This window comes from Mobula birostris, chromosome 15 (assembly GCF_030028105.1).
Source record: "Mobula birostris isolate sMobBir1 chromosome 15, sMobBir1.hap1, whole genome shotgun sequence".
NCBI lineage: Eukaryota > Metazoa > Chordata > Chondrichthyes > Myliobatiformes > Myliobatidae > Mobula > Mobula birostris.
The window spans coordinates 70,661,839-70,686,740 of NC_092384.1; the positions used below are offsets into that span (position 1 = coordinate 70,661,839).

At 43.0% G+C, this 24,902-nt stretch overlaps 1 protein-coding gene across 1 annotated transcript in view; it reads right to left on the reverse strand.

The window, feature by feature from the left end:
• Positions 1-276: 276 nt before the first annotated feature.
• The window catches only part of hprt1l (hypoxanthine phosphoribosyltransferase 1, like), an 86,565-nt gene continuing 61,939 nt past the window's right edge, over positions 277-24,902 (reverse strand). Inside the window, exons 5-9 of the mRNA XM_072279962.1 lie at positions 21,601-21,618; positions 19,612-19,694; positions 17,188-17,234; positions 14,229-14,305; positions 277-5,965 (exon numbers count right to left, since the gene is read on the reverse strand). Of these exons, the coding sequence (XP_072136063.1) occupies positions 5,918-5,965; positions 14,229-14,305; positions 17,188-17,234; positions 19,612-19,694; positions 21,601-21,618 (273 nt within the window). The 3' untranslated portion in view covers positions 277-5,917. The remainder of the gene's footprint in view (positions 5,966-14,228; positions 14,306-17,187; positions 17,235-19,611; positions 19,695-21,600; positions 21,619-24,902) is intronic.

Consider the following 24,902-nt stretch of genomic DNA (forward strand, 5'->3'; position numbering starts at 1 on the left):
AGAAGGGAGAACCAGATGCACCCTTGGGATCCAGTGTGCCGGGAACTCCCCTGAGGAATGGTGCTCTGGGCGGAAGGGTCACTTTACCATCAGGCAGTTTGGAGATGGCACCAGGAGGTACCTTACGATTGAGGATGAAGTGTACTCATTTGTACTCATTTACAACACAGACTAATATGTTCTGGTGAGTGCTTAATGCCAGCTGAGTTCATACAACGAGCTGTTCTGTGATTGGTGCCATGCCAAGTGTAGACAGAGTCCATGGAAGGCGGGGGGGGGGGGGGGGGGGAATCTCAGGACTTCATGGAAACCAGCCTCCGTCTCCATGCTCCCTGCCAGCATAATCCAACACCCCACCCATCCTGGACACTCTCTGTTCTGTGCCCCCTCCTCCACCATTGGGCAGAAGATACAAAAACCCCTGAAAGCATGTTCCACCAGGCTCAAGGACAACTTCTACCACACTGTCACAAGACTATTGGATGATTCCCTAAAGGGATAAGATAGACTCTTGACCTCACAATCCACTTCGTTATGGTCCTTGCACTTTATTATCTGCCAGCACTGCACGTTCTCTGTACCTGTAACACTATTCTGCATTCTGTTGTTGTTTTCCCTGGCACTGTAACTCAGGATGTGCCACAATAACAATCCCTTCACCAATGGTCAGCAGGTGTAACCCGAGCAACTGGAGCCCCTGCACGATGACTGGACATGGCGCAGTCAGGCGGATCTAACCAAGCCATGCAATGTCCAGACTGTGATGAGTTCAAGCCAGCAAATATAATATGCTCAGCTGGAATTCCTGGATTGTGCTTCATTCAAAACCAGCAGATCTGACACAGCCAGCTAGTTCCCACCTCCCCAGAATGTAATTGGACTCTGCCCCAGAAGGTCATCTGGATCCCCTGGGCCGTGATTGGCTTGTGGCAACACAGTGGAACTAACCCTCAGCAAAGCTGCAGATCACTTCACATCCTGTCTCACCTTCTGTCCTGAAGAAGGTGTCTTGGCCTGAAATATCAACTGTTCATTTCCATAAATGCTGCCTCACCTGCTGAGTTCCTCCAGCAATTTTTGCGTTTTGCTTAGGATTTCCAGCTTCTGCAGACCCTCTTATGTTTATGCTTTATCTTCTGCTGCATTTGAGTTGATCTGTGATATACGACAAGCCTATTGTCTGTCGCTGTTTTTCACCATGACCATCTAGGACAGAGGTTCTGAAAATGGGGTCTACAGACACTTTACTTAATGGTTTGGTCCATGGCATAGAAAGGGTTGGGAACCCCTGATCTAGGACATCTTCAAAAGGATCTCCTCAAGATTGCAGCATTCATCACTAGGGGCTCTCGCCATCCAGGAAATACCCTTTTCTGATTACCATCGAGGAGAAGGTATAGAAGCCCGAAGGCCCACACTCAACATTTTAGGTTTCCAGCATCTGCAGGTTTTCTCTTGTTTGTGATTAGGTACAACTTCTTCCCCTCTGCCATCAGATTTTCTGAAGAGTCCATGACACTGCCTTATTATCTATCGTTGGCATTATTCAATTTTTTTCTAACCTAAAAGTAATTTTTATGTCTTGTACTGTGTTAATGCCACAAAACAACAAATTTCATGATAGATCAATGATAATGAACCTGATTCTCAATTTTATTCCCGAAAGGAGCAGAAACCACAAGGCAGGCCTATTCCCATCTACTTTTTCATTAAGACACAGTAGAGTATAAAACAGCAATAGGCCCTCTGGCCTACTATATCTATGCCAACCTTTTTGCCTAGCTACACTACACCTATTTGCCCACATTAGGACCATATCGGCCTATACTTTGCCCATTAAGTATTTGTCCAAGCACCTCCTAAAACATTGTAATTGTATCTGGTCCCACCACCTCCTTTGGCAGCACGATCTAGATACTAACCACACTCTGTGTGTGTAAATCTTACCCCTCTGATCCCATTTAAAACTCGCTCCACACATTTTAAACCTGAACCCTCATTGTTGATCCACCTTACCACGGGGGGAAAAAAAAATCTGAGTATCTATAAACACGAGGAAGTCTGCAGATGCTGGAAATCCAGATCAACACACACAAAATGCTGGAGGAACTCAGCAAGTCAGGCAGCATCTACGAAAAGAATAAATAGGCAATGTTTCAGACCAAGACCTTTCTTCAGGGCTGAATGTCTATGAAATTTAGTACTGAGCCAAGTCTAAGGCACATATATATATATCTAGGGTGCCTAAGACTTTTGCACAGTACGGTAGTAATTTTGTGTTTCACTGAACTGCCGCTGCCAAAAAAACATTCATGACATACGTGAGTGATGATAAATCTGATTCTGATATGGGTCTCTATTGTGGACTGAGAGTGGGAATCATGGCTGAGAAGAGGGGAAGGGAGAGGGGAGGGAGTGGGAAGTACCAGAGAAAGATTCTGTAATGATTAATAAACCAATTGTTTGGAATCAAATGACCTTGCCTGGTGTCTCACGTCCGGGTGTCTATATCCGTGCCACCCCCCCATCTCTTGGCATTCCTTTCCCCTCACCTGCCCCATACCCTTCCCTTGGCACTCCACCCCTGCCACTCCCAACAACCTTTGCTCCCACCAGATTTACTAATTCGCACTCTGCTCCACATTGACAAATACAGTACTGTGCAAAAGTCATTTTCACACAAGCTAAATACATGTGCCAAGGCTTCTGCACAGCTCTGTATGTTTCCATATGCTTATATAATTCTATCAATATCTGAATCAGGTTTAATATCACTGGCATACATCATGAAATTTGTTAACTTTGCGGCAGCAGTACAATAAACAAAATACTTAAATTAGGATAAGTACTGCAAAAACAGAAATTAATAAAAAGAAATGGGTGAGCTAGTGTTCATGGGTTCAACGTCCATTCAGAAATTGGATGGCAGAGGGAAGGAGTGGTTCCTGAATCACTGAGTGTGTGCCTTTAGGCATCTGTACCTCCTTCCTGATGGTAACAATGAGAAGAGGGCATGGCCTGGGTGGTGGGGGTCCCTGATGATGGAAGCCACTTTTCTCAGGCACTGATCCTTGAAGATGTCTTCAATGCTATGGGGGTTAGTACCTTTAATGAAACTGACTAATTTTACAACTCTCTGCGGCTTACTTCAATCCTGTGCAGTCGCACCCCCCCCCCCAATACAAGTTCTATCAGAAGATTCTTCATTACTACCACCAACAGGTTGTACAGGATGTACAGGAGCCTGAAAACACATACTCAATGTTTTATGAGCAGCTTCTTCCCTCCGCATTTGAGTAGTTCATAAACCCATGAATACCACGCTACCATTCCGTTCTCTTTTTGCAGTATTTATACATCTTCTACATTTCATATTTTAATGCATTGTACTGTACTTCTGCCACAAAACTAATTTCACAACATGTGTCTGCAATAGCAAACCGGATTCTAATTCACTCTATGGAAAACAAGCCAAACCAAAGCCATCTCTCCCAATAACTAAGGTCCTTCAGTGAAAGGAATGTGCTGGTGAATCTCCTCTGCACTCTCTCCATGGTAACTGCATCCTTTTTGTAGTATGGCAACCAGAATTGCACACCAAGTAGAGCTTAGCCGGTGTTTTCTGAAGATGCAACATAATGCTCCAACTTATATATTCTATGTCACCCTATAAAGACAAGCATGACATGTACCTTCTTCATGATCCTGTACAGAACAATGGGCTGGGCATCCTAGATCTTTTGATTCCCTCATTACTTCTTTATGCTCATCACTGTTGCCTCTAAGCTGCGTGGGTGCGCTCTCGTGCAATAACTGAAATGCTCCCATGCACATAACTTTTGTTGGCATCTAGCTGGAATTGGACGCAGCTAGAAAAAAATGCTTGAAATGTGAAAGATTTTCTTTGCTGTATTTCAATACATGCTTCAATTAATAAAATCCAAATTATGCGATTTTTTAATTTTCATTCTAAATATTCTTAGTATGCATATTACAAAAAAAAGCCATTTAACATGCCGCACAGTTTTCAGACCGTGTAAGAATTTCCTGCTCAAAGCAATGGCTGGTCTGCGCAGCTATATATATTAAAAAAATGAGAAGGAATGTTGGTGCTGCTGTTGTTTCCCAAGGAAGAAGAGTGAGAAACCCACATCAGTTTTGATTTTGTTCATTGGCATGGCACCAAAGCAGGAACAAGATTTAACTTGGCACATATACAGTCCAGAAACAGGCCCTTCTCAATGATCTCATCTCCCCCCACCAATTATATAGATTTTATTTTTTATTTTCTCTACATACTCATCATGCAGAGAATTGTGAACTCAGCCAGCTCCATCATTGGCACAGCCTCCCCACCATCGTGAACATCTTCAAAAGGCAATGACTGCATTCCTTGGAACATAGAAGATTGAACGGAGATTTTATATACAAAATTATGAAGGGTATAGATAGGCTAAATGCAAGCAGGGTTTTTCTACTGAAGTTGAATGGTCATGGGTTAAGACCATAAGACGAAGGAGCAGAATTAGGCCAGTTTGCCCTTTGAGTTGACTCTGCCATTTCATTTTGGCTTATCCATTTTTCCCTCACAGACCCAATCTCCTGCATGCTCTCTATATCCCTTCATGCCCTTACTAATCAAGAATCTATCAACCTCTGCCTTAAATATACCCAATGACTTGGCCTCCACGGCTGTGTGTGGCAATGAATTCCACAGATTCACCACTCTCTGGCTAAAGAAATTCCTTCTCATCTCCATTCTAAAAGTACACACCTCTATTCTGAGAATGTGTCCTCTGGACTTAGAGTGGATATGAAGAGGATTGTGGTCCCAGTGCAGGTGAATGGGAGTAGGCAGTTTAAATGTTTCAGCACGGACTAGATGATCAGAAGGGTCTATTTCTGTGCTGTACTTTTCAATGACTCTATGACCTAAAGAGGCAGCATCCATCGTTAAGGAACCTTGCCACCCAGGATACGCCCTCTTATCACCTCTACCATCAGGGAGGAGGTCTGAAGACATACATTCAACATCTTAGGAACAGCTGCTTCCCCTCTACCGTCAGATTTCATGAGTCTGTGAAGCTCTACCTCATCACCATTCTTGATCTCTTTTTCCCACTTCTAATTTTATATAAATTCCTTATTATAATTTATAGTATATTTTACATATTGCACTGTACTGCTGCTGCAAAACAACACATTCAACAACAGAAGTCTGTGATAATAAACCTGATTTTGATTCAATTCCCCCTCCCCCCCAATCACCTACATGCAATTGACAACAGCTTTTTCTCTGGGACGCAGGAGGAAGGCGGAACACACAAAGGAAACCCACCCAGGCACAGGGAGGACGTGCGAATTCCACATGGGCAGCAGCTAAGACCGGAATTGAACCCTGGTCTCTGGCAGAACTGAGACAACGGAATTACCAGTGCCACTCCACCCAGGCATCAAGCAGGCAGGACACGTCCATCAGAAGAACCCAGATCCAAGGAGTGCCTGTGCCTTACCTGTGGGCGCTACAGTATGTCGAAAGCCACCGTGGAGACCGCAGCCCTCGAACTGTGTGAGCTGTGCCCCGTGAAGGGCACTTTTGCCTTCAGAAAGCTTGTCACCCCTGCGCCCTTGCACAAGTAAAGCATTTGAATACAAAAATATTTTTTGCTCTCACCACTTTCAGAAGGGCTGAAGTAAAATATTACCGGATGCTTTAAATATAAAATTTTAAGCCATTTCCATCAAACACAATACAAAAATAGTGAAATAATCTGAATAATTTCCAGATATGTACATTTCCATATGGAGTCTTTTCCCCCCACATGCTGTTGCTTACAAGTAAATTGAGATGATAATGATATTTAGGAATCTACTGCGCTCAGCTCTCCGGGATATTGTGAGGGAATCAGTCCTTTCTTCAGACCTTGTATTTCTGCCTGCCTTTATCGCTGATCACACAAATGTGCTACATAGAAAAGATAAAAAGAAATAAATTCAATGACTGTGGCATTGTTTATTTTCGTTAAGTTAAATTGTACTTTAACATGTTCAGTGGAAGTCTACTCATAAAATCATCATCATTATGTACCCAGTCGTATGTCTTTTGACCATGGTTGTCCATGGCAAATTTTTCTATAGAAGTGGTTTGCCATAGCCTTCTTCTGGGCAGTGTCTTTGCAAGACAGGTGACCCCAGTCATTATCAATACTCTTCAGAGATTGTCTGCCTGACGTCACTGGTCGCATAACCAGGAATTGGGATGTGCACCAGCTGCTCATACGACCATCCACCACCTGTCTCTTCAGGCAGATGGGACTCATCAGTGGTGTTCGGCAGCTCAGGTTGGAGAAGGAAATCTGATCTCAAACTTGTTACCTTGTGGCTATACCCGCTCATGGGGAAATCTTTGGGAGAGCACCCCCCACCACCCGCGGGAAAAAAATTGAGAGCTGGAGTCCCTATGACAATCCTACATTGAGTTCAACGCTGACTGGCAACTCCCGTGACACCACTGGTGCCAATTTGTATCGATCTATGCTGTCCTTTGGCTCCATCAACTACATAGAGAGGGGGGCTGGCTACATGGGCAGCAGCTTGCTCTCCATATTGTACTGCTCTGGCTTGCGTAACATGTAGACAGCTGAGGCGCAACATCCATGGTCGACCGCAACCAACAGAGAGCCTCAAGAGTCACTCACAGCACATAGTTACGATCCAGCACATACAGTCACAAAATAATACCAGTCGTACAAGTCCCACAGTGGAACCAATTGTGTGTGGTGCAGGATGAGAGTGCGTCATGTCGTATATCTCACATGGCTGGGTCAAGCCAACTTCGTTGTTTTTTCATTCTATACTCCAACTTTAGAATTCAGACCAATGTGATAATTCATAAAAGTAGTTAACTTATTTCCAAATAGTTAGCTTGTGGAGAGAAAAATATATTAGTGAATACACAAGAGACAACAGATGCTGGAATATGGGCCAAAACACAAACTGATTGACAAAAGATTAGCGTCATTAAATTATCACTTATTCACAGGAATATCTCACATAAACATTCAAACATGCAGTGAAGTGTATTATTTTGCGTCAAATCAAATCAGTGAGGATTGTGGCAGCCCACAAACATCGCCGTGCTTCCTGTGCCAACATAGCATATCCACAACTCACTAACCCTAAACATACATCTTTGGAATGGGAGAAGAAACCCATGCAGTTACCGGGAGCATGCACAAGCTCTTTGCAGGCAGCGCTGGGAATTGCACCTCAATCGGTGATCACTGGCACTGTAAACTGATAAGCTACCATGTCGCCCTAGGGTACTCAGTGAATCAGGCAGCATCTGTGGAGGGAAATGAACAGGTGATGTATTAGGGACTGAAGGGTTCAGATTAAGAGTATCCACACAATACATTGACTGTTCGTTTCCCTCCATTGATGCTGTCTCGCCTGTCTTGAGTTCCTCCAAAAGTGTAGTCAAGGTGGCATTAATGTCCTTGAATACAACCCTGGTCAGAATTGAGCCCAGATCCTATGCCACAGCTATTGACAAGAAACACTTCACTTCCCATTCCCATTTTGACATATCCATCCATGGCCGCCTCTACTGTCACGACGAGCACACTCAGGTTGGAGGAGCAACTCCTTATATTCTGTCTGGGTAGCCTCCATCCTGATGGCATGAACATCAATTTCTCAAACTTCTGGCAATGCCCCCCCCCCACCTTCTCTATTTCCCTCTCTCACCTTATCTCCTTGTCTGCCCATCGCCTCCCTCTGGTGCTCCTCCCCCTTTTTCTTTCTTCCATGGTCTTCTGTCCTCCCCTATTAGATTCCCCTTCTCCAACCCTGTATCTCACTCAACAATCAACTTCCCAGCTCTTTACTTCGCCCTCCCACCCCCCGTTTCACCTATCACCTTGTGTTTCTTCCTCCCCTGCCCCCACCTTCTAACTCTGACTCCTCATCTTTTTTTTCCCTCCACTCCTGCTGAAGAGTCTCAGCCCAAAATGTCAACTGTACTCTTTTCCATAGATGCTGCCTGGCCTGCTGAGTTCCTCCAGCATCTTGTGTGTGTGTTGCTCACACTTCACTATACCCCTTTTCACCTACGTCAGTCCTGTTTACGGAATCAAAGAATTAAATTTAGCTGGTAATCATGGATACTTCTCCCACTCAGCATCACCCTCACTTGTGGGATGGACCATTTCAGCAACCCAGGTGGATACTCTAGAATTCTCTTCCATGCTGGGAATGACTTTGGTTGCTAACACAAACAACTCATTTCACTGTATGTTTTGATGTACGTGTCTGAATCTTAATCTGAACATACTTCTGTGCTTCCGCAATTCTATGGCCCTTTCCTGGAATGAGGGCGTGAAGTTGTGTCGGAGGTTACATCTTTCGCATTAGACACTAATGTTTCAAAACTTCTCCGAGGACCGTCACCTTGTCATGGTGGAGAGGTTTTGGAGTTCCAGAGATCGATGTTGTCCAGAGTTGGCCATCTGGAGCTTAGCTCCATGCAGGGTCACCCATGGTAGTAAGGTCAAGAGAGAAGTTCCACACAAAGAGAAATCTAACCAAGACCTCAAGGTGAAGCTGGCGGAAGACGATGACACATCACAACTGCAGCAGTGAGGTGTCCCCAGATGACGTTCATTGCATTCTACTGGACCCTGATCTTGATCTGTCAAGGACCATACAGTGGCTGCCTGTGCATTAGCCTGCCCATGTTAAACAAGTCAAGCACAGGTAATTATCATTAAGGAATCGACACTAATGTTTCAAAGAACTGCAACTGTAAGCTTTCCTTATGAATCGCTATCAGCTGAAAATGTCTAGTAAACAATAGTAATGTTTAAGAGGCACTTCAGCACAGAAATGTGGGATATAGATTATGTTCAGGCAGATGTGCAATTTAGTTTGGCATCGACACTGTGGGCTGAAGTGTCTGCTTCTGTGATTTACTGTTTCATGTTCCTTTCTTCCAACAATGTTTACATGGAGCTCAGTCTATGTAAACTGGCTGCTACTTTTCCTATCTTACATCAGAGAAGTGACCATGTTTCAGAAGTGGAGGATGGTCCCCAGGGTCTGATCATAACCTGAACAGTTTGCTGGGCAGAAATGCAGCCGAAGTTTCTGGTGCGGAGAAGATGCCACATCAGCTGACAAATCCATCCCATTAGTTGCTCAAACAACTGGTCATATGTACAGCCTCTACCGAGTCTTCATAAGTTAGAAGGAAGCTGTATGTCAGCAGTGTCAAGAGATTCCTTAGGCTATTTGGAGGTTGTGAAAAATGGCAATATAGAACATAGATCAGTACAAGCCCTTCAGCCATGATATTGTGCCAACCTTTTAACCTATTCCAAGACCAACATAACTCTTCCATTTCATATAGCCCTCAATTTTCTCTCATCCATATATCTATCTAACAGTCTCTTGAATGTCTGTAATGTACCTGCCTCTACCACTACCCCTGCCAGTGTGTTCCACACTCCCATCACTGTGTAAAAAAATTCCTCCTCTGACGTCCTCCCTATACTTTCCTCCAATCACCTTATGTCTCCTTATTTTAGCCATTTCTGCCCTGGGAAAAAGGCACTGGCTATCCATTTACTCTATGCCCTTTATCATCTGATAAATCTCCATTGTCACCTCCTTCACTCCAAAGAGAAAAGCTGTAGTTTGCTCATTCTATCCTCACAAGACATGCTCTCTAATCCAGTCAGCATCCTGATAAATCTCCTTTGCACCTTCCCTAAAGCCTCCACATCCTTCCTGTAATGAGGCAATGAATTCCTATAGAAACAATTCTTTTATTAATGCTTAAATGGTTCAATTTAATATCAAAATGTTTACAGTATACAACCTGAAATTCTTACTCTTAACACAATCAGATTGCACCCTTTCAGGTGGGTTTATTTTAAATAGGTAGATGCTTGTCAACAGGTAGTGTACAGGATGTACAGGTAGTTGAACTGAATGAATGTTATCTTGCACTGGAGAATCTAGACCAAATGAGATAAGGGATCGGTGACAAAATGGGAAGAAATTAGACTCTCAATCTTTTAAACTATCTATTATCAGATGCTGGTGAATTTTTGGAACTCTCTATTGCACATCAGCTAGGATTTTAATGAGTAGTATGTACGAGTCTGGAGTTCAAAGTCCATAATCAGCGAGTCCCGGAGTCAGTGCTGAAGATCAAAACCTAAAGGTTGTCCTGTCCATGTATGTGAGCTGGAGCGTAGGTGCGAGGGAGGAACAGGGAATGTTTTGCTGATGTCGTGCTGCTGAACATGGTGGGCATGCTATGTTGGTGCAGGAATGTGTGGTGACACTTGTGGGCTGCCCCCAGCACATCCTTAGGTTGTATTAGTTGTTTACACAAATGTTGCATTTTGCTGCATGTTTATATGTCCAATCGATTGCTGGATGCATGCATGAATGGATAAATAATTCTGAGCAGGTAATGTAGTATATCGCTGGTTGCATTTCAAATATCTGATGTGCATTCCCAAAAGTCTGTAGAAGGACCAAGTACCTTCAAAGCTAAAATCGTAAGACTTCTGAACACTAATAATTGAGAGGCATAGGATTAGGCAGGAAACAGAGTCCAGATGAAGGGTGTCTATCTTTAATGCTGTCATTTCCCTTTGGAGCTGGAGTGCAAGCTTAATGGCAGGATTCTTCGCAGTGAGGTGGATCAGGTGGATCCTGACATTCAAGTCCATGGATCCCTCAAAGTTGTCACGTAGCTTAATGGTGTGGCTACGAAGGATTATGGGGTCTGTTGGCCTTCAATAGTCAATAGGGGACTGAGATCAAGAGTAGTGAGGTAATCTCCAGCACTATAAAACAAGTTTAAACCACACTTGGAGTATTGCTTTAGTTTCTGGTGGCTTCATTAAAGTAAGGATATGGAAGCTTTGGAGAGGGTACAGAGGAGGTTTACCAGGGTGCTGTCGGGATGAGGAAAGATTAAGTGAGATTAATAACAATCTGGTAGTTTCATAGAAACATAGAAAATAGGTGCAGGAGTAGGCCATTCGGCCCTTCGAGCCTGCACCACCATTTATTATGATCATGGCTGATCATCCAACTCAGAACCCCGCCCCAGCCTTCCCTCCATACCCCCTGATCCCCGTAGCCACAAGGGCCATATCTAACTCCCTCTTAAATATAGCCAATGAACTGGCCTCAACTGTTCCCTGTGGCAGAGAATTCCACAGACTCACCACTCTCTGTGTGAAGAAGTTTTTCCTAATCTCGGTTCTAAAAGGCTTCCCCTTTATCCTCAAACTGTGACCCGTTGTTCTGGACTTCCCCAACATCGGGAACAATCTTCCTGCATCTAGCCTGTCCAATTCCTTTAGGATTTTATACGTTTCAATCAGATCCTCCCTCTATCTTCTAAATTCCAACGAGTACAAGCCCAGTTCATCCAGTCTTTCTTCATATGAAAGTCCTGTCATCCCAGGAATCAATCTGGTGAACCTTCTTTGTACTCCCTCTATGGCAAGGATGTCTTTCCTCAGATTAGGGGACCAAAACTGCACACAATACTCCAGGTGTGGTCTCACCAAGGCCTTGTACAACTGCAGTAGTACCTCCCTGCTCCTGTACTCGAATCCTCTCGCTATAAATGCCAGCATACCATTCGCCTTTTTCACCGCCTGCTGTACCTGCATGCCCACTTTCAATGACTGGTGTATAATAACACCCAGGTCTCGTTGCACCTCCCCTTTTCCTAATCGGCCACCATTCAGATAATAATCTGTTTTCCTATTTTTGCCACCAAAGTGGATAACTTCACATTTATCCACATTAAATTGCATCTGCCATGAATTTACCCACTCACCCAACCTATCCAAGTCACTCTGCATCCTCTTAGCATCCTCCTCACAGCTAACACTGCCACCCAGCTTCATGTCATCCGCAAACTTGGAGATGCTGCATTTAATTCCCTCATCCAAGTCATTAATATATATTGTAAACAACAGGGGTCCCAGCACTAAGCCTTGCGGTACCCCAGTAGTCACCGCCTGCCATTCTGAAAAGGTCCCGTTTATTCCCACTCTTTGCTTCCTGTCTGCTAAACAATTCTCCATCCACATCAATACCTTACCCCCAATACCGTGTGCTTTAAGTTTGCACATTAATCTCCTGTGTGGGACCTTGTCAAAAGCCTTTTGAAAATCCAAATATACCACATCCACTGGTTCTCCCCTATCTACTCTACTAGTTACAGCCTCAAAAAATTCTATAAGATTCGTCAGACATGATTTTCCTTTCACAAATCCATGCTGACTTTGTCCGATGATTTCACCGCTTTCCAAATGTGCTGTTATCACATCTTTGATAACTGACTCCAGCAGTTTCCCCACCACCGACGTTAGGCTAACTGGTCTATGATTCCCCGGTTTCTCTCTCCCTCTTTTTTTAAAAAGTGGGGTTACATTAGCCACCCTCCAATCCTCAGGAACTAGTCCAGAATCTAATGAGTTTTGAAAAATTATCACTAATGCATCCACTATTTCTTGGGCTACTTCCTTAAGCACTCTAGGATGCAGACCATCTGGCCCTGGGGATTTATCTGCCTTCAATCCCTTCAATTTATCTAACACCACTTACCTACTAACATGCATTTCCCTCAGTTCCTCCATCTCACTGGACCCTCTGTCCCCTACTATTTCTGGAAGATTATTTATGTCCTCCTTAGTGAAGACAGAACCAAAGTAATTATTCAATTGGTCTGCCGTGTCCTTGCTCCCCATAATCAATTCACCTGTTTCTGTCTGTAGGGGACCTACATTTGTCTTTACCAGTCTTTTCCTTTTTACATATCTATAAAAGCTTTTACAATCAGTTTTTATGTTCCCTGCCAGTTGTCTCTCATAATCTTTTTTCCCCTTCCTAATTAAGCCCTTTGTCCTCCTCTGCTGAACTCTGAATTTCTCCCAGTCCTCAGGTGAGCCATTTTCTCTGGCTAATTTGTATGCTTCTTCTTTGGAATTGATACTATCCCTAATTTCTCTTGTCAGCCACGGGTGTACTACCTTCCTTGATTTATTCTTTTGCCAAACTGGGATGAACAATTGTTGTAGTTCATCCATGCAACCTTTAATTGCTTGCCATTGCATATCCACCGTCAATCCTTTAAGTGTCATTTGCCAGTCTATCTTAGCTAATTCACGTCTCATACCTTCAAAGTTACCCCTCTTTAAGTTCAGAACCTTTGTTTCTGAATTAACTATGTCACTCTCCATCTTAATGAAGAATTCCACCATATTATGGTCACTCTTACCCAAGGGGCCTCTCACGACAAGATTGCTAATTAACCCTTCCTCATTGCTCAAAACCCAGTCCAGAATAGCCTGCTGTCTGGTTGGTTCCTCGACATGTTGGTTCAAAAAACCATCCCGCATACATTCCAAGAAATCCTCTTCCTCAGCACCTTTACCAATTTGGTTCACCCAATCTACATGTAGATTGAAGTCACCCATTATAACTGCTGTTCCTTTATTGCACACATTTCTAATTTCCTGTTTAATACCATCTCCGACCTCACTACTACTGTTAGGTGGCCTGTACACAACTCCCACCAGCGTCTTCTGCCCCTTAGTGTTACGCAGCTCTACCCATATCGATTCCACATCTTCCCGGCTTATGTCCTTCCTTTCTATTGCGTTAATCTCTTCTTTAACCAGCAACGCCACCCCACCTCCCCTTCCTTCATGTCTATCCCTCCTGAATATTGAATATCCCTGAACGTTGAGCTCCCATCCTTGGCCACCCTGGAGCCACGTCTCTGTGATCCCAACTATATCATAATCATTAATAACAATCTGCACTTTCAATTCATCCACCTTATTACGAATGCTCCTTGCATTGACACACAAAGCCTTCAGGCGCTCTTTTACAACTCTCTTAGCCTCTCTCTTGGTCTCACTACTAACACCAGCCAGGTTTTCCTTTAGAAATATTGATCCTTAATGAGGATCGGTTAATAAAATGACTTCTCTGTCTGAGATAAGGCCATAACCATAGGACATAGGAGGAGAATTAGGCCATTTCGCCCATCGAGTCTGCTCCACCAATCTATCATGGCTGATTTATTATCCCTTTCAGCCCCATTCTCCTGCCTTCTCCCTTTCAAGAATGTAACCAACTTGTAAAAGACAGCTGAAATGAAATGGGTAGCATTGGACACTTACATTCAAATCCCGAAAATGTTCATTGTAATCCAGGGCGTATCCCACCACAAATTTATCTGGAATTTCAAATCCTACAACTGTAATAGAAGGAAAATTAGCACAGTGTCTACTGGTGCACTTCTTATCACAAAGTAGGTCTTTCTTCAAATATACTCAGTCTGTTTGGACTCCAGACTTTTAACCATATTTTATTCTACCATCTTCCCACCACAGTATCCAGCTGCTGGAGGGGTGGAATACAATGAGCGATGGGAACCTCTTTCAATTGGCAGAGGGGTTCAGACTTATCGGAAAATCAAGTCAAGTTTATTGTCATTTAAATATATACATGTATATTATCAAATGAGACAATGTTTCTCTGAAGCAAGGTATAAAGCACAGTAGTACTTATAGCACACAATAACTTAGGCAAGTAGAGGTAAAATCTACAGATGAATTACACATAAATAAAGTGCATAAATTAAATAAATAGGATAAAGATGACACAAGGGAAAAGTACTTTTCTGCCACACAGCTAGCTAGCAGTTGTGATCTAGAAAACACATTCCGAAAGGTCAATTAAGATGGTTTCAGTCATTGTTTCATTATGGAATTCAACAAAGATTTGATGGAGAAAATATTCCAGGATTACGGGAAAAGAAATGTGGAATGAGTTTAACTGGGGAGTTCTTAAACAAAAAGTGCAATGAGCTTAATGGTCATTCGGCCCATCGATGTTGTATAATCTTGCATACTAGAGACATTTGAAACTAGAGGGAGAATAAGAGGTTTACATAGAACTGTAAAGCACTTAGCCTTCTGAGTTGTGCCCAATGACTCCTAACTAATCTGATTCTTTCCTACATGTTGACTGTTTTCCTCTCTTCTCTGCATATTCTCGTCCCTATTTAAGGCTCTCTTAAACACCCTATGCTACTTGCTTTTACCACAACCTCTGGAGGCACATTCCAGGCAGCCACCACCATGTAAAATAAAACTTCCCTCGTATCCTTTGTATTTTTCCCCTCTCACAAATGTTATTTAGTATTACATACTTCAGTCCTGGGAAAAATATTTTGGCTGTCTGTCTATATTCCGCATAATTCTATAAATTTAAATCAAATTCTCTTCTCAGCCTCTGCCACTGCAGACAAAACAGTCCCAGCTTGTCCAGCCTCTCTTCAGAGAGCATGTCCTCCAAACTAGTAAGGGTTAGTAAGTTATGAACATGCGCTGTTGGAGCTGGATAGGCTGCCTCCAGCATATCCTCAGACCATGGATGCAGGGCATCTGCAGAGTATTTTGTGTTTACGATTATCCTCAGACCGTGGATGCAGGGCATCTGCAAAGTATCTTGTGTTTACGATTATCCTCAGACCGTGGATGCAGGGCATCTGCAGAGTATCTTGTGTTTACGATTATCCTCAGACCGTGTTGGTCGTTGATGCAAACGGCATTTTTCACTGCTGTTTCAATATACATATGACAAATAAAACTAATCATTATCTTTAAAAGCAGGCAACATCCCGGTAAACCTCCTCTGCACCCTCTCCAAAGCCTCCACGTCCTTCCTGTAATGAGGCAACTAGAAATGAATGCAATACTCTAAAATGTGGCCAAACCAGAGATTTTAGAAGCTACAATTTATCTACCCTGCTCTTGAACTCAGTGCCTTGATTAATGAAAGCAAGGACAGCATATGCTTTATCACCCCATCAGCCGATGCAGCCAACTTGAGGGAGCCAGGTCTCTGGACCCTAAGATCCCTCTGTCCATCAATGTGGTTAAGGATCCTACCATTAACTATGTACTCCCATTTTAAACTGGATCTCCCATAGTGCAGCACCCTACACTTGTCCAGATTAAACTTCAACTGCCACTTCTCGACCCATACCTCTAACTGATGTATATCACACCATATCCACAATATCATCAGTCTTTGTATCATCTGCAAACTTACTCACCCATCTTACACATTTTCATCCAAGGCTTAGAGGGGCTCTGAGAGAGATTTTTTTCATTCACAAGGTGGTTACAGTCTGAGATGAATGCCTAGCACAGCAAACTGCCAACTCTTACAATTTGTTATTAGGTTGATTACTTGAATCATCAAGGTATGGTCCCCAACTTTAACACTACAATTATTAATACACCTCCCCCCCGGGTGCTCAGGATTCCCTCACGTTCCAAAGGGGCGCTGGCTGATTGGTTGTAGTAAATTATCCTTAGTGTAGGTGATTAGTTTGTGAACTGAGATGGAGTTCATGGGCTGGTGAGAGAGACTAGGTTACAAGGAGAAAGGAAAAGGGATTGCTGACAGTCACAATAGAATCAATGGGCTAAATGGACTCCTTCTACACAGCAAATAGGAGAATGAGAATTTAAACCAAATTAAAAAGGGACAGATAACTGAGCCAGTGAAACCCATTGGTAATAGTTGCAAAAATGTCAGCGGAGCCAACTTTGCATCAAGTCACCACTCTTCGCACTTTGAACTTTTACCTTTTTGACCATACTGCTTTGTGGGACTTTAGCAGAAGCCTTGCCTCTTCACAACTATTTCAGATCTTCAGCAGGCTAGGTCCCAAACTCTACAACACCCTTTTCTGAGCATCACTGCCCCTTTAATGCTCTCACCTCTTACAAGATGTTCCCTAAACTCAACTGTTTATTATAACATCTCTCTTCGGCAGCCATTATAATTATGATACAAGCGCCAGCTTGCTAGAATGTTCTATGCCCATCTTTGAGTACAAATGGGAAAAAAGCAAGAGGCCCAAGGGGAATCCAGAATGATATCTGGCCCCAAGTCTCACTTCTCCAAAAAGAATAATGTAGTTGTCTCAGCTCCAGGCTGAGTTAGACCCGTGAATGATGTTCCTGACTCGCACCCACTGGGTGTCACTGGTGGCATTAAAAGGGAAACTAGTACTACACTGCATCTCAGGTGTTATCCCAATGAAGAAACTGCAGTACTTACAGTCCGGTCTGTATCCTGAGCTCTGAGGAGTTCTTTTCAACAATAAGCTGTGAACAGGTTAAAATGAAAGCCATTTAACTCTTGAAATGTGCAAATAAAATAATATTGAAAACTCAAAGGTTAAAATTGATGGACTGATCTTCTGGGGAGCATATCTGAGAAACACTGAGGAGAAGCCATTTTCACTGCTTAGGGAGTCACGCGGATGAGTTAGGCAGGTTGAAAGTTACAGTTAGGCCTCTCGGGAGTGAAATACCATCAATAAAGTTCTGCAAATGCTCAGCAGGTCAGGCAGCATCAGTGAAGAGAGAATCTTTTGGGCCAGAAGTCTTATCAGAACTGGGAAAGAAAGACAAAGGACAGTTTTAAAATTGAAAAGTTGACTTGAGGGATGGATAGGATGAAGGGAATATCTGCAATAGTGTGAGGCCACGGTTGCCGTGGGGATGAGCTGCAGAGGTCATGAGTGCAGTTAGAGGGTGACAAAGAAGTGTGACGCATTGCTGGAAGTAAAAGATACCCAGCTGGGCAAGCTGTACCAAAGGAGTGAGGGGGAAAAAATAAAACCCAACATCATAGTTAGATGATTTACATCAGAAGTAGCCGGCTTGTATACAAACAGAGAGAGCAGCCTAGCTGAAGTTGGAGAATTTATAAGGCTACAACATGGCCACGTGGAAGGGAAAGTGTTGTTCATCAAGTTTGTACTGGGACTTGGCATAACAGGGAGGTGGGATGGAGACTTAAAGGAATGCAGTTGGGAAATACTTCCACAAATCTTGGAACTTTGAAGTTCCCATTAGCCATTGGCCTGGCAGCATATGTTGTGGCGTATCTAATTTTGTAAAATATTGCTTGAAATCTGAACAGCTCCAAGTAACACTTTAACTCTTTGTGAACTCACGTCTCAAGGTGTCTGTACAAGTTAAACACTGTGGGTTTGTTAAATGTTTGCTGATAGTGGCTGGAGTCTGTTTTTGGCTTCAGGCACCAGTGCCCTGAGAACTAAAAATCTTTCTGTGTGTGTCTCACTTTGCTTGTGGATTGAAACTCTTTACTGAGGCACCTTTCCTTTGGTTCTTTGCACTTCACCTAGACAAAGGAATTGCAAGCAATCGGTGCCTAGGATGGATCCAGGGTGGATCTGAATTTCCAAGTGTTGGAATTCAGAATTCCCCCAACAACAGCGACAATCAAGTCTCCTGACAACAGCAACAATCAAGTGGAGACCACGAATCATGAGCCGGAAACCTTTGTAACTTGCTATATAGTATTTAGTGTGGTTTATTTGTGCGTTCTGTTTTATGATAATAAATTAGGCTCAAGTTACTTTTATGTGGTTGTAGGCTTATTACCATATCTCCCGGAAACTTCAATTGCTTGGGTCTTTTGGGTCTGATCAATCGAGCTCAATTCACAGTATCTCCAATTTTAGGCCAGAATTTGTTAACCAAAGACAGGCGTGCGAGATCTGATCATAAATCAGCCCTGAGGTCAAGCCTATGGAAATAGGATCAGGTGTGGATTACTCACATATACAGCAGAGAGTTTCACACAAAGGCACTGCTGATCATATGTCAGCTTCCTCCTATATCCCCAAGCACCATATGGACCACATAGAGTACAAGATTTTGGCCTCCTTACCTAAGCAAAAATAAGCATTGGAGATAGTCCAGGGAGGCTTATGGAGTTCATTCCTGGAATGAAGGAGTTGTGAGAATGTCTGGGCAGTGTGAGTCTGTAATTTTGCTTTTACACATAGTGTGGTGGATGTTTGGAATGCGCTCAAGGATGGTGGTAGAGGGAGATACATTAGGCACATTTCAGAGACTCTTAGATAGAAACACGGATAATAGAAAAATAGAAGACCACTTGGGAGGGAGAAGGGTTAAATTGATCTTATAGTAGATTAAAAGGTTGACAACATCATAGGCTGAAGGACTTGCACTGTTCTGTAATGTTCTATATACTCTTTGGAATTTAGAACTGCGAGAGATGATCTTATTGAAACATGCAAGGAGGATTGACAGGGTAGATCCCGAGAAAGTGTTTTCCTGGTAAGAGAATCTAAAAGTGTTGGGGCCTAGTCATTGTAAAAGGGGTCATCTATTTAGTACAAAGGAAAGGATTGCTTTTTCCTTCTCTGAGAGTGTTGAGAATATTTTAAAGTCTCTAACCCATGGAAGGTTACAACTGTTATTGAATATACTCAAAGTCAAGATATGGACTTTTGTCCTAAGAGAGCAAGGCATTTTGTGGAATGAATTGGAAATTGGGGCCGGGGCCAAGGCCAAGATCAAATCAGCCATGTGCATTTTGAATAGTGATGAAGGCTCGAAGAGGCACGTGGCTTTCTCTTGTTTACGTTCTCCATTGTCAGCTAAGCCAAGTCATGCCAGGATGAGTGTTGGATCGTTCCCTTACCTTGCCACTTTGACCATCTGGGGCTTGTGGCTCTCCAGAAGTTTAAGGAGCTTCTTCATCGTTCTCCCAGTTTCCACAATGTCCTGGAGAGGAAACAACATGAGGTAATGGTTTATTCCAAAGTTACACAAGTTTTTTGGCAAGCTGGAGATTATATAAATTAGGGGGTGGGGGGGCGGTGGAATACAGGATATTATTTCAGAAGTCCTAGGTTATTGGTAATATATACTTGTCCCAATTGTCCCTAATCCATTGTAAATTACTCCCTCAGATTTACTCCATTAAATCATAGCCTTGGTCATAACTTCCTCTCAGGCTCAGAACATTATAACCTCACAATTCACTCCTTTGATAAAGGTCAGTTTCTTCACAAACTGACCACCCACTGATGAGCCAGGTCAGCCATTTACAAAGCCACTACCCCACGCCACGTCCAAGTTTCTTCACGTCACCAGAGCAAGTCAGTGCATCACAGAAAGAAAGGGTAGGAGGAGGGGTACCAGAGGGAGATGCTGGGCTGTGAGGAGAAATGAGGGTGGTGAGAGCAAAAGGGAAGGTGGTGAAAGGGGAATGTGAAAAATAAGAGAAGTCTTTTTTTTTCCTGAAATCTTGGAAACCAGTATTTTGGATGTTAGTGTGGGCACAGCATGCATCCTATTCATGCACATTTAGCTCATGCTGCACATCTATTTAAAGTACATAACAACCACCACCTATAGTCATGTAACATCTTCAATATAGCAACAGTTCCCAAGTGGCTTTATGTTATCAGCGATACAAACCGAGTCAGGTCTGAAGGTAGACAAATCACCTGGCTCAGACAGACTACAGCCCAGGGTTCTGAAAGGTTGTGGAGGCTGCTTAAGTTAAGAGCACAAGATATTACAGGAAAAATACTAGTATGGATAGAGCATTGGCTGATTGGCAGGACACAAAGAGTGGGAATAAAGGGAGCATTTATTGATTAGGTGCTAATGATTAGTGGTGTTCCTAGGGGCTGGGCATTGGGAACACTTCTTTTTACGTTGCATGCCAATGATTTGGCTGATGGAATTGACAGCTTTGTTGCCAAGCTTGCAGACAATACGAAGATAGGTGGAGGGCAGGTCGTCTTGAGGAAGCAGGGAGGCTGCAGAAGGACAGATTAGGAGAATGGGCAAAGAACTGACAGACTGAATACCGTGTAGGGAAGTGTATGGTCATGCATTTTGGTAGAAGGAATAAAAGAGTAGACTATTTTCTAAACGGGGAGAAAATTCAAAAATCCAAGGCGCAAAGGGATTTGGGAGTCCTCATGCAGTATTCCTTAAACATCAATTTGCAGGTTGAGTCAGTGGAGAGGAAGGCAAATGTAATGTTAGCATTCATTTTCAGAAGACTAGAATATAAAAACAAGGATGTAAACCTGGGGTTTATAAGGCTCTGCTGCCTCTCTTGGAGTGTTGTGAGCAGCTTTAAGCTCCTTAACCAAGAAAGTCTGTACTGACATTGGACAGGGTTCAAAGGAGGTTCACAAAAATGATTCCGGGAATGAAAGACTCATCATATGAGGAGTGTTTAATGGTCTGGGCCTGTATTTTCTGGAAATTAGAAGAATGGAGGGGCGGGATCTCATTGAAATCTACTGAATGTTGTAAGGCCTAGATAGAGTGGATGTGGGGACGATGTTTCCTATAATGGAAGAGTCTTGGATGCGAGGGCGCAATCTCAGAATAGAGGGACATCCATCTAGAAGGGAAATAAAGAGTAATTTCTTTAGCCAGATTTTAGTGAATCTGTAGAATTTGTTGCCACAGGCAGCTGCGGAGACCCAGTTATTGTGTGTATTTAAGGCAGAGGTTGATAGATTCTTGATTAGTCAGGGCAAGGTAAGTTTTTCCCCCTCCAAATCCCTAAAGACTTATAAATCATCACATATAAATCTTACAAATAATGCTTCCAATGAAATATTAAACAATGCTGCAATAGATTAGAATATAAGCAACTTACTTCAACTATCAAGATGTTCTGCGTCATGTGTTAGCAGTTGGGAGAGAGAAAACAAATAAAAATAATTTTAGTTTCATTTCACTTTGCATTAAATATTAAATTACCAGTTTGCACAATTTTGAGAGATAATGGTAAGTGATCTGGGCACAGGCTTTGGGCCTTGATTATGACTTATGATTATGATTATGAGGACACGCAGTCCTCTTTTATTGTCATTTGGTAATGCATGCATTAAGAAATGATAAAAATGTTTTTCCAGAATGATATCACGAAAACACATGAAAAACCGACTTAAAAACTAACAAAAATCACATAATTATAACATATAGTTACAACAGTGCAAAGCAATACCGTAATTTGATAAAAACAGACCATAGCACAGTAAAAGTCTCAGAGTCTCTAAAGTCCCATCATCTCACGCAGGTGGTAAACCTCCAGCGCCGCCAACTTGCCGATGCAGCATCCCGGAAGCATCCAACCACAGTCTGACTCCAAATTCGTCCGAAAAACTCCGAGCCTCCGACCACCTATTCGACACTGAGCACCGTCTCTACCGAGCGTTTCGACCCCGGCCCCAGCAACAGGTGATACACAAAGCCGAGGATTTGGGGCCTTCCCCTCCAGAGATTCTCGATCGCACAGTAGCAGTGGCAGCGAAGCAGGCATTTCAGAAGTTTCTCCAGATGTTCCTCTGCGCTTCATGGCTGTCCCCATCAAATCCAGATTGTGCACAGCACCTCTAGTTACACATATCGATATTCATTCAGAACGGCCGCGCGCTGCGTCGTTCCGCCATCTTCTCCTCCTTCCTGTATTATCTCATTATATTAGTCTTCACTAATCAATGTTCTTAGCCACATCTTGTCTTCTAGTCTCAACCCTCCCCCATTTCTTCTCTTGCTAAGACTGCCTTCTAGAAAGATGATTAATTCACTTAGAAGTGGGTGGCGGCGTGTAAATATGTCTCTACCAAGGAGGTGTAATGTGCTCCTTCCCTCTGCTAGCCTGCAGCAAGGTGTAGCGCCTGCTTCGACCTCTTCCCTCCCCCACCCCCGATCAGGGTCACATGAAGCCATGGGAGCAGGTGGTGGATGGTCGTGTGAGCAGCTGGTGCAGATCACAAGTCCTGGTTATGCGATCACTGACGCCAGGCCGACAGTCTCTGAAGAGGATTGATCATGGCTGGGGTCATCCATCTTGTAAAAACACAGCCCAGAAGGCAGCAATGGCAACCCGCTTCTGTAGAAAAATTTGCCAGGAACAATTATGTCATGGAAAGACCATGGTCACCCAGGTCATATGACATGGCACATAATGAGCAATTGAAAAGGACCTTCTCATCCACCCTCTAAACAACTCCAATATTCCACACTGCTAAATCCAGAAGCTATGATCTAGCATTTTAACTCCTCATAAATGGATTGAAAATATTTTGTTATGGACATTATGAAGTTATAGAGCTGTACAGCACAAAAATAGGTGCTTCAAACTCCAATGCCGACACTTTTGCCAATCTAAACTAAAATCCATTTGTCCATAGTAGATCCCTATCCTTCCATGCCTTACCTTTCTAAGTATCTGTCAAATTGCTTCGTAAACATACAGCAGTAATTGTACCAGATTTCGTCACTTCATCTAGCACCTCCACCCCTATCTGTCCTCCTAAATGCATCACTTTGGACTCGTCAGGATTAAGTTCCATCTGCCATACTTCCAACCCAATTTTCCAATCTACCTACAGCCTCAAAATTGTCCTCACTCTCAACAACATCACAAATTTTCATGTCATCCCTGGATTCAGGCTTCAGACTCCTAGTCTGTTTCGCAGATCCCTGCACAAGCAGATAATTTAATTATTATGTCACCTAGTGATGGACCATGAAGGGAGAGGTACAATATATTTTAAAACAGAGTGATTGATAGCTGGAATGCGTTGCCAGAAAAGGTGGAGGAATCAGATACAATTACCACTTTTAAGAGATATATAAACACATGAATAAGCAAGGCTAATGCAGTCAAATAGGAATTAGCGGAGATGGGTAAGAGGGTTAGCAGGGGTAATATGGGCTGAAGGGTCCATTTCTGTGGTCTATTTTTCATGACGAGGCTGGAATCTCTCATACACATTTTTTCTGCAATATTTCCTTTTTCTAAAAATTGTACATTAACCACATGAGAATTAAAGATTAATAAGTGCAGAAAAAGAATGGGCAATACAGAATAGATCACTGTTCCCTCTAAGCTGCATGGTTGCACAGCTACACAGTAACCAAAATGCTCCTGCGCACATAGCATGTGCTACCATGCAAATGGAATAAAGGTAGATGTTTACAAAATGTGGAAGTTTCTTTACTGTACTGTATTTCCATTACCCTTCAATTAATAAAATCAAAAGTATGTAATTTTTCAACTTTCATTTTCAATATTCATTGTATGTTACAAAAAGAAATTAAAGCACTGTGCACTTTTCAAGCTGTGTAAAAATTTCTTGCTGAGAGCAATGGCTGGTCCATGCAGCTGTAAAAAATATAGAGAGAGTGTTGGTGGTGCTGTTGTTTCCAAAGGAAGGAGAGCAAAAAACCCAGATTATTTTGGATTTTGCACATCGACCATGGCTCCAAAGCAGAACTAAGACTTTATTTGCCACATGGCGTGGCACGGTAGTGTAGTGGTCAGCATGACTATTTACAGTACAGGCGACCCGGGTTCAATTCCCACCGGTGCCTGTAAGGAGTTTGTACATTCTCCCCGTGACCATGTGAGTTTCCTCCCACAATCCAAAGATGTACTGGTTGGTCAGGTTGATTGGTCATTCTAATTGGCTGGTGATTAGACAAACATTAAAATGGGATTGCTGGGCAGCATGGCTCAAAGAGTTGGAAGGGCCTATTCCGTGTTGTATCTCAATAAAAAGAGTGTAGAAACAGGATCTTCGGCCCACTGAGTTGGTGTCCATCATGAACACCACACCCCCCTCACCCCCATTTATATTGATCTCCATTTTTATTCTCCCCTCACACTCATCATACAGAGGGTTGTAGACTCAGCCTGCTCCATCCCCCCCACCATCGAGAACGTCTTCAAAATGCAATGCCTCAAGATAAAAAGGGAACATTGGAACAGATGCCTTCTCTCTTCAGTTGTCCATCGAAATCCAATGACAATGTCCACTCCTTTAATGGTGAGATCTTTGATGACTATACAGTCCTATCCTGGACTCACAAGGGTGGGACATGTATATGTGGTAGTGGTGGTAACCATGGCTGCATTTCTCCTGGCTCTCTTCTGCTGTCTTCTGGTTG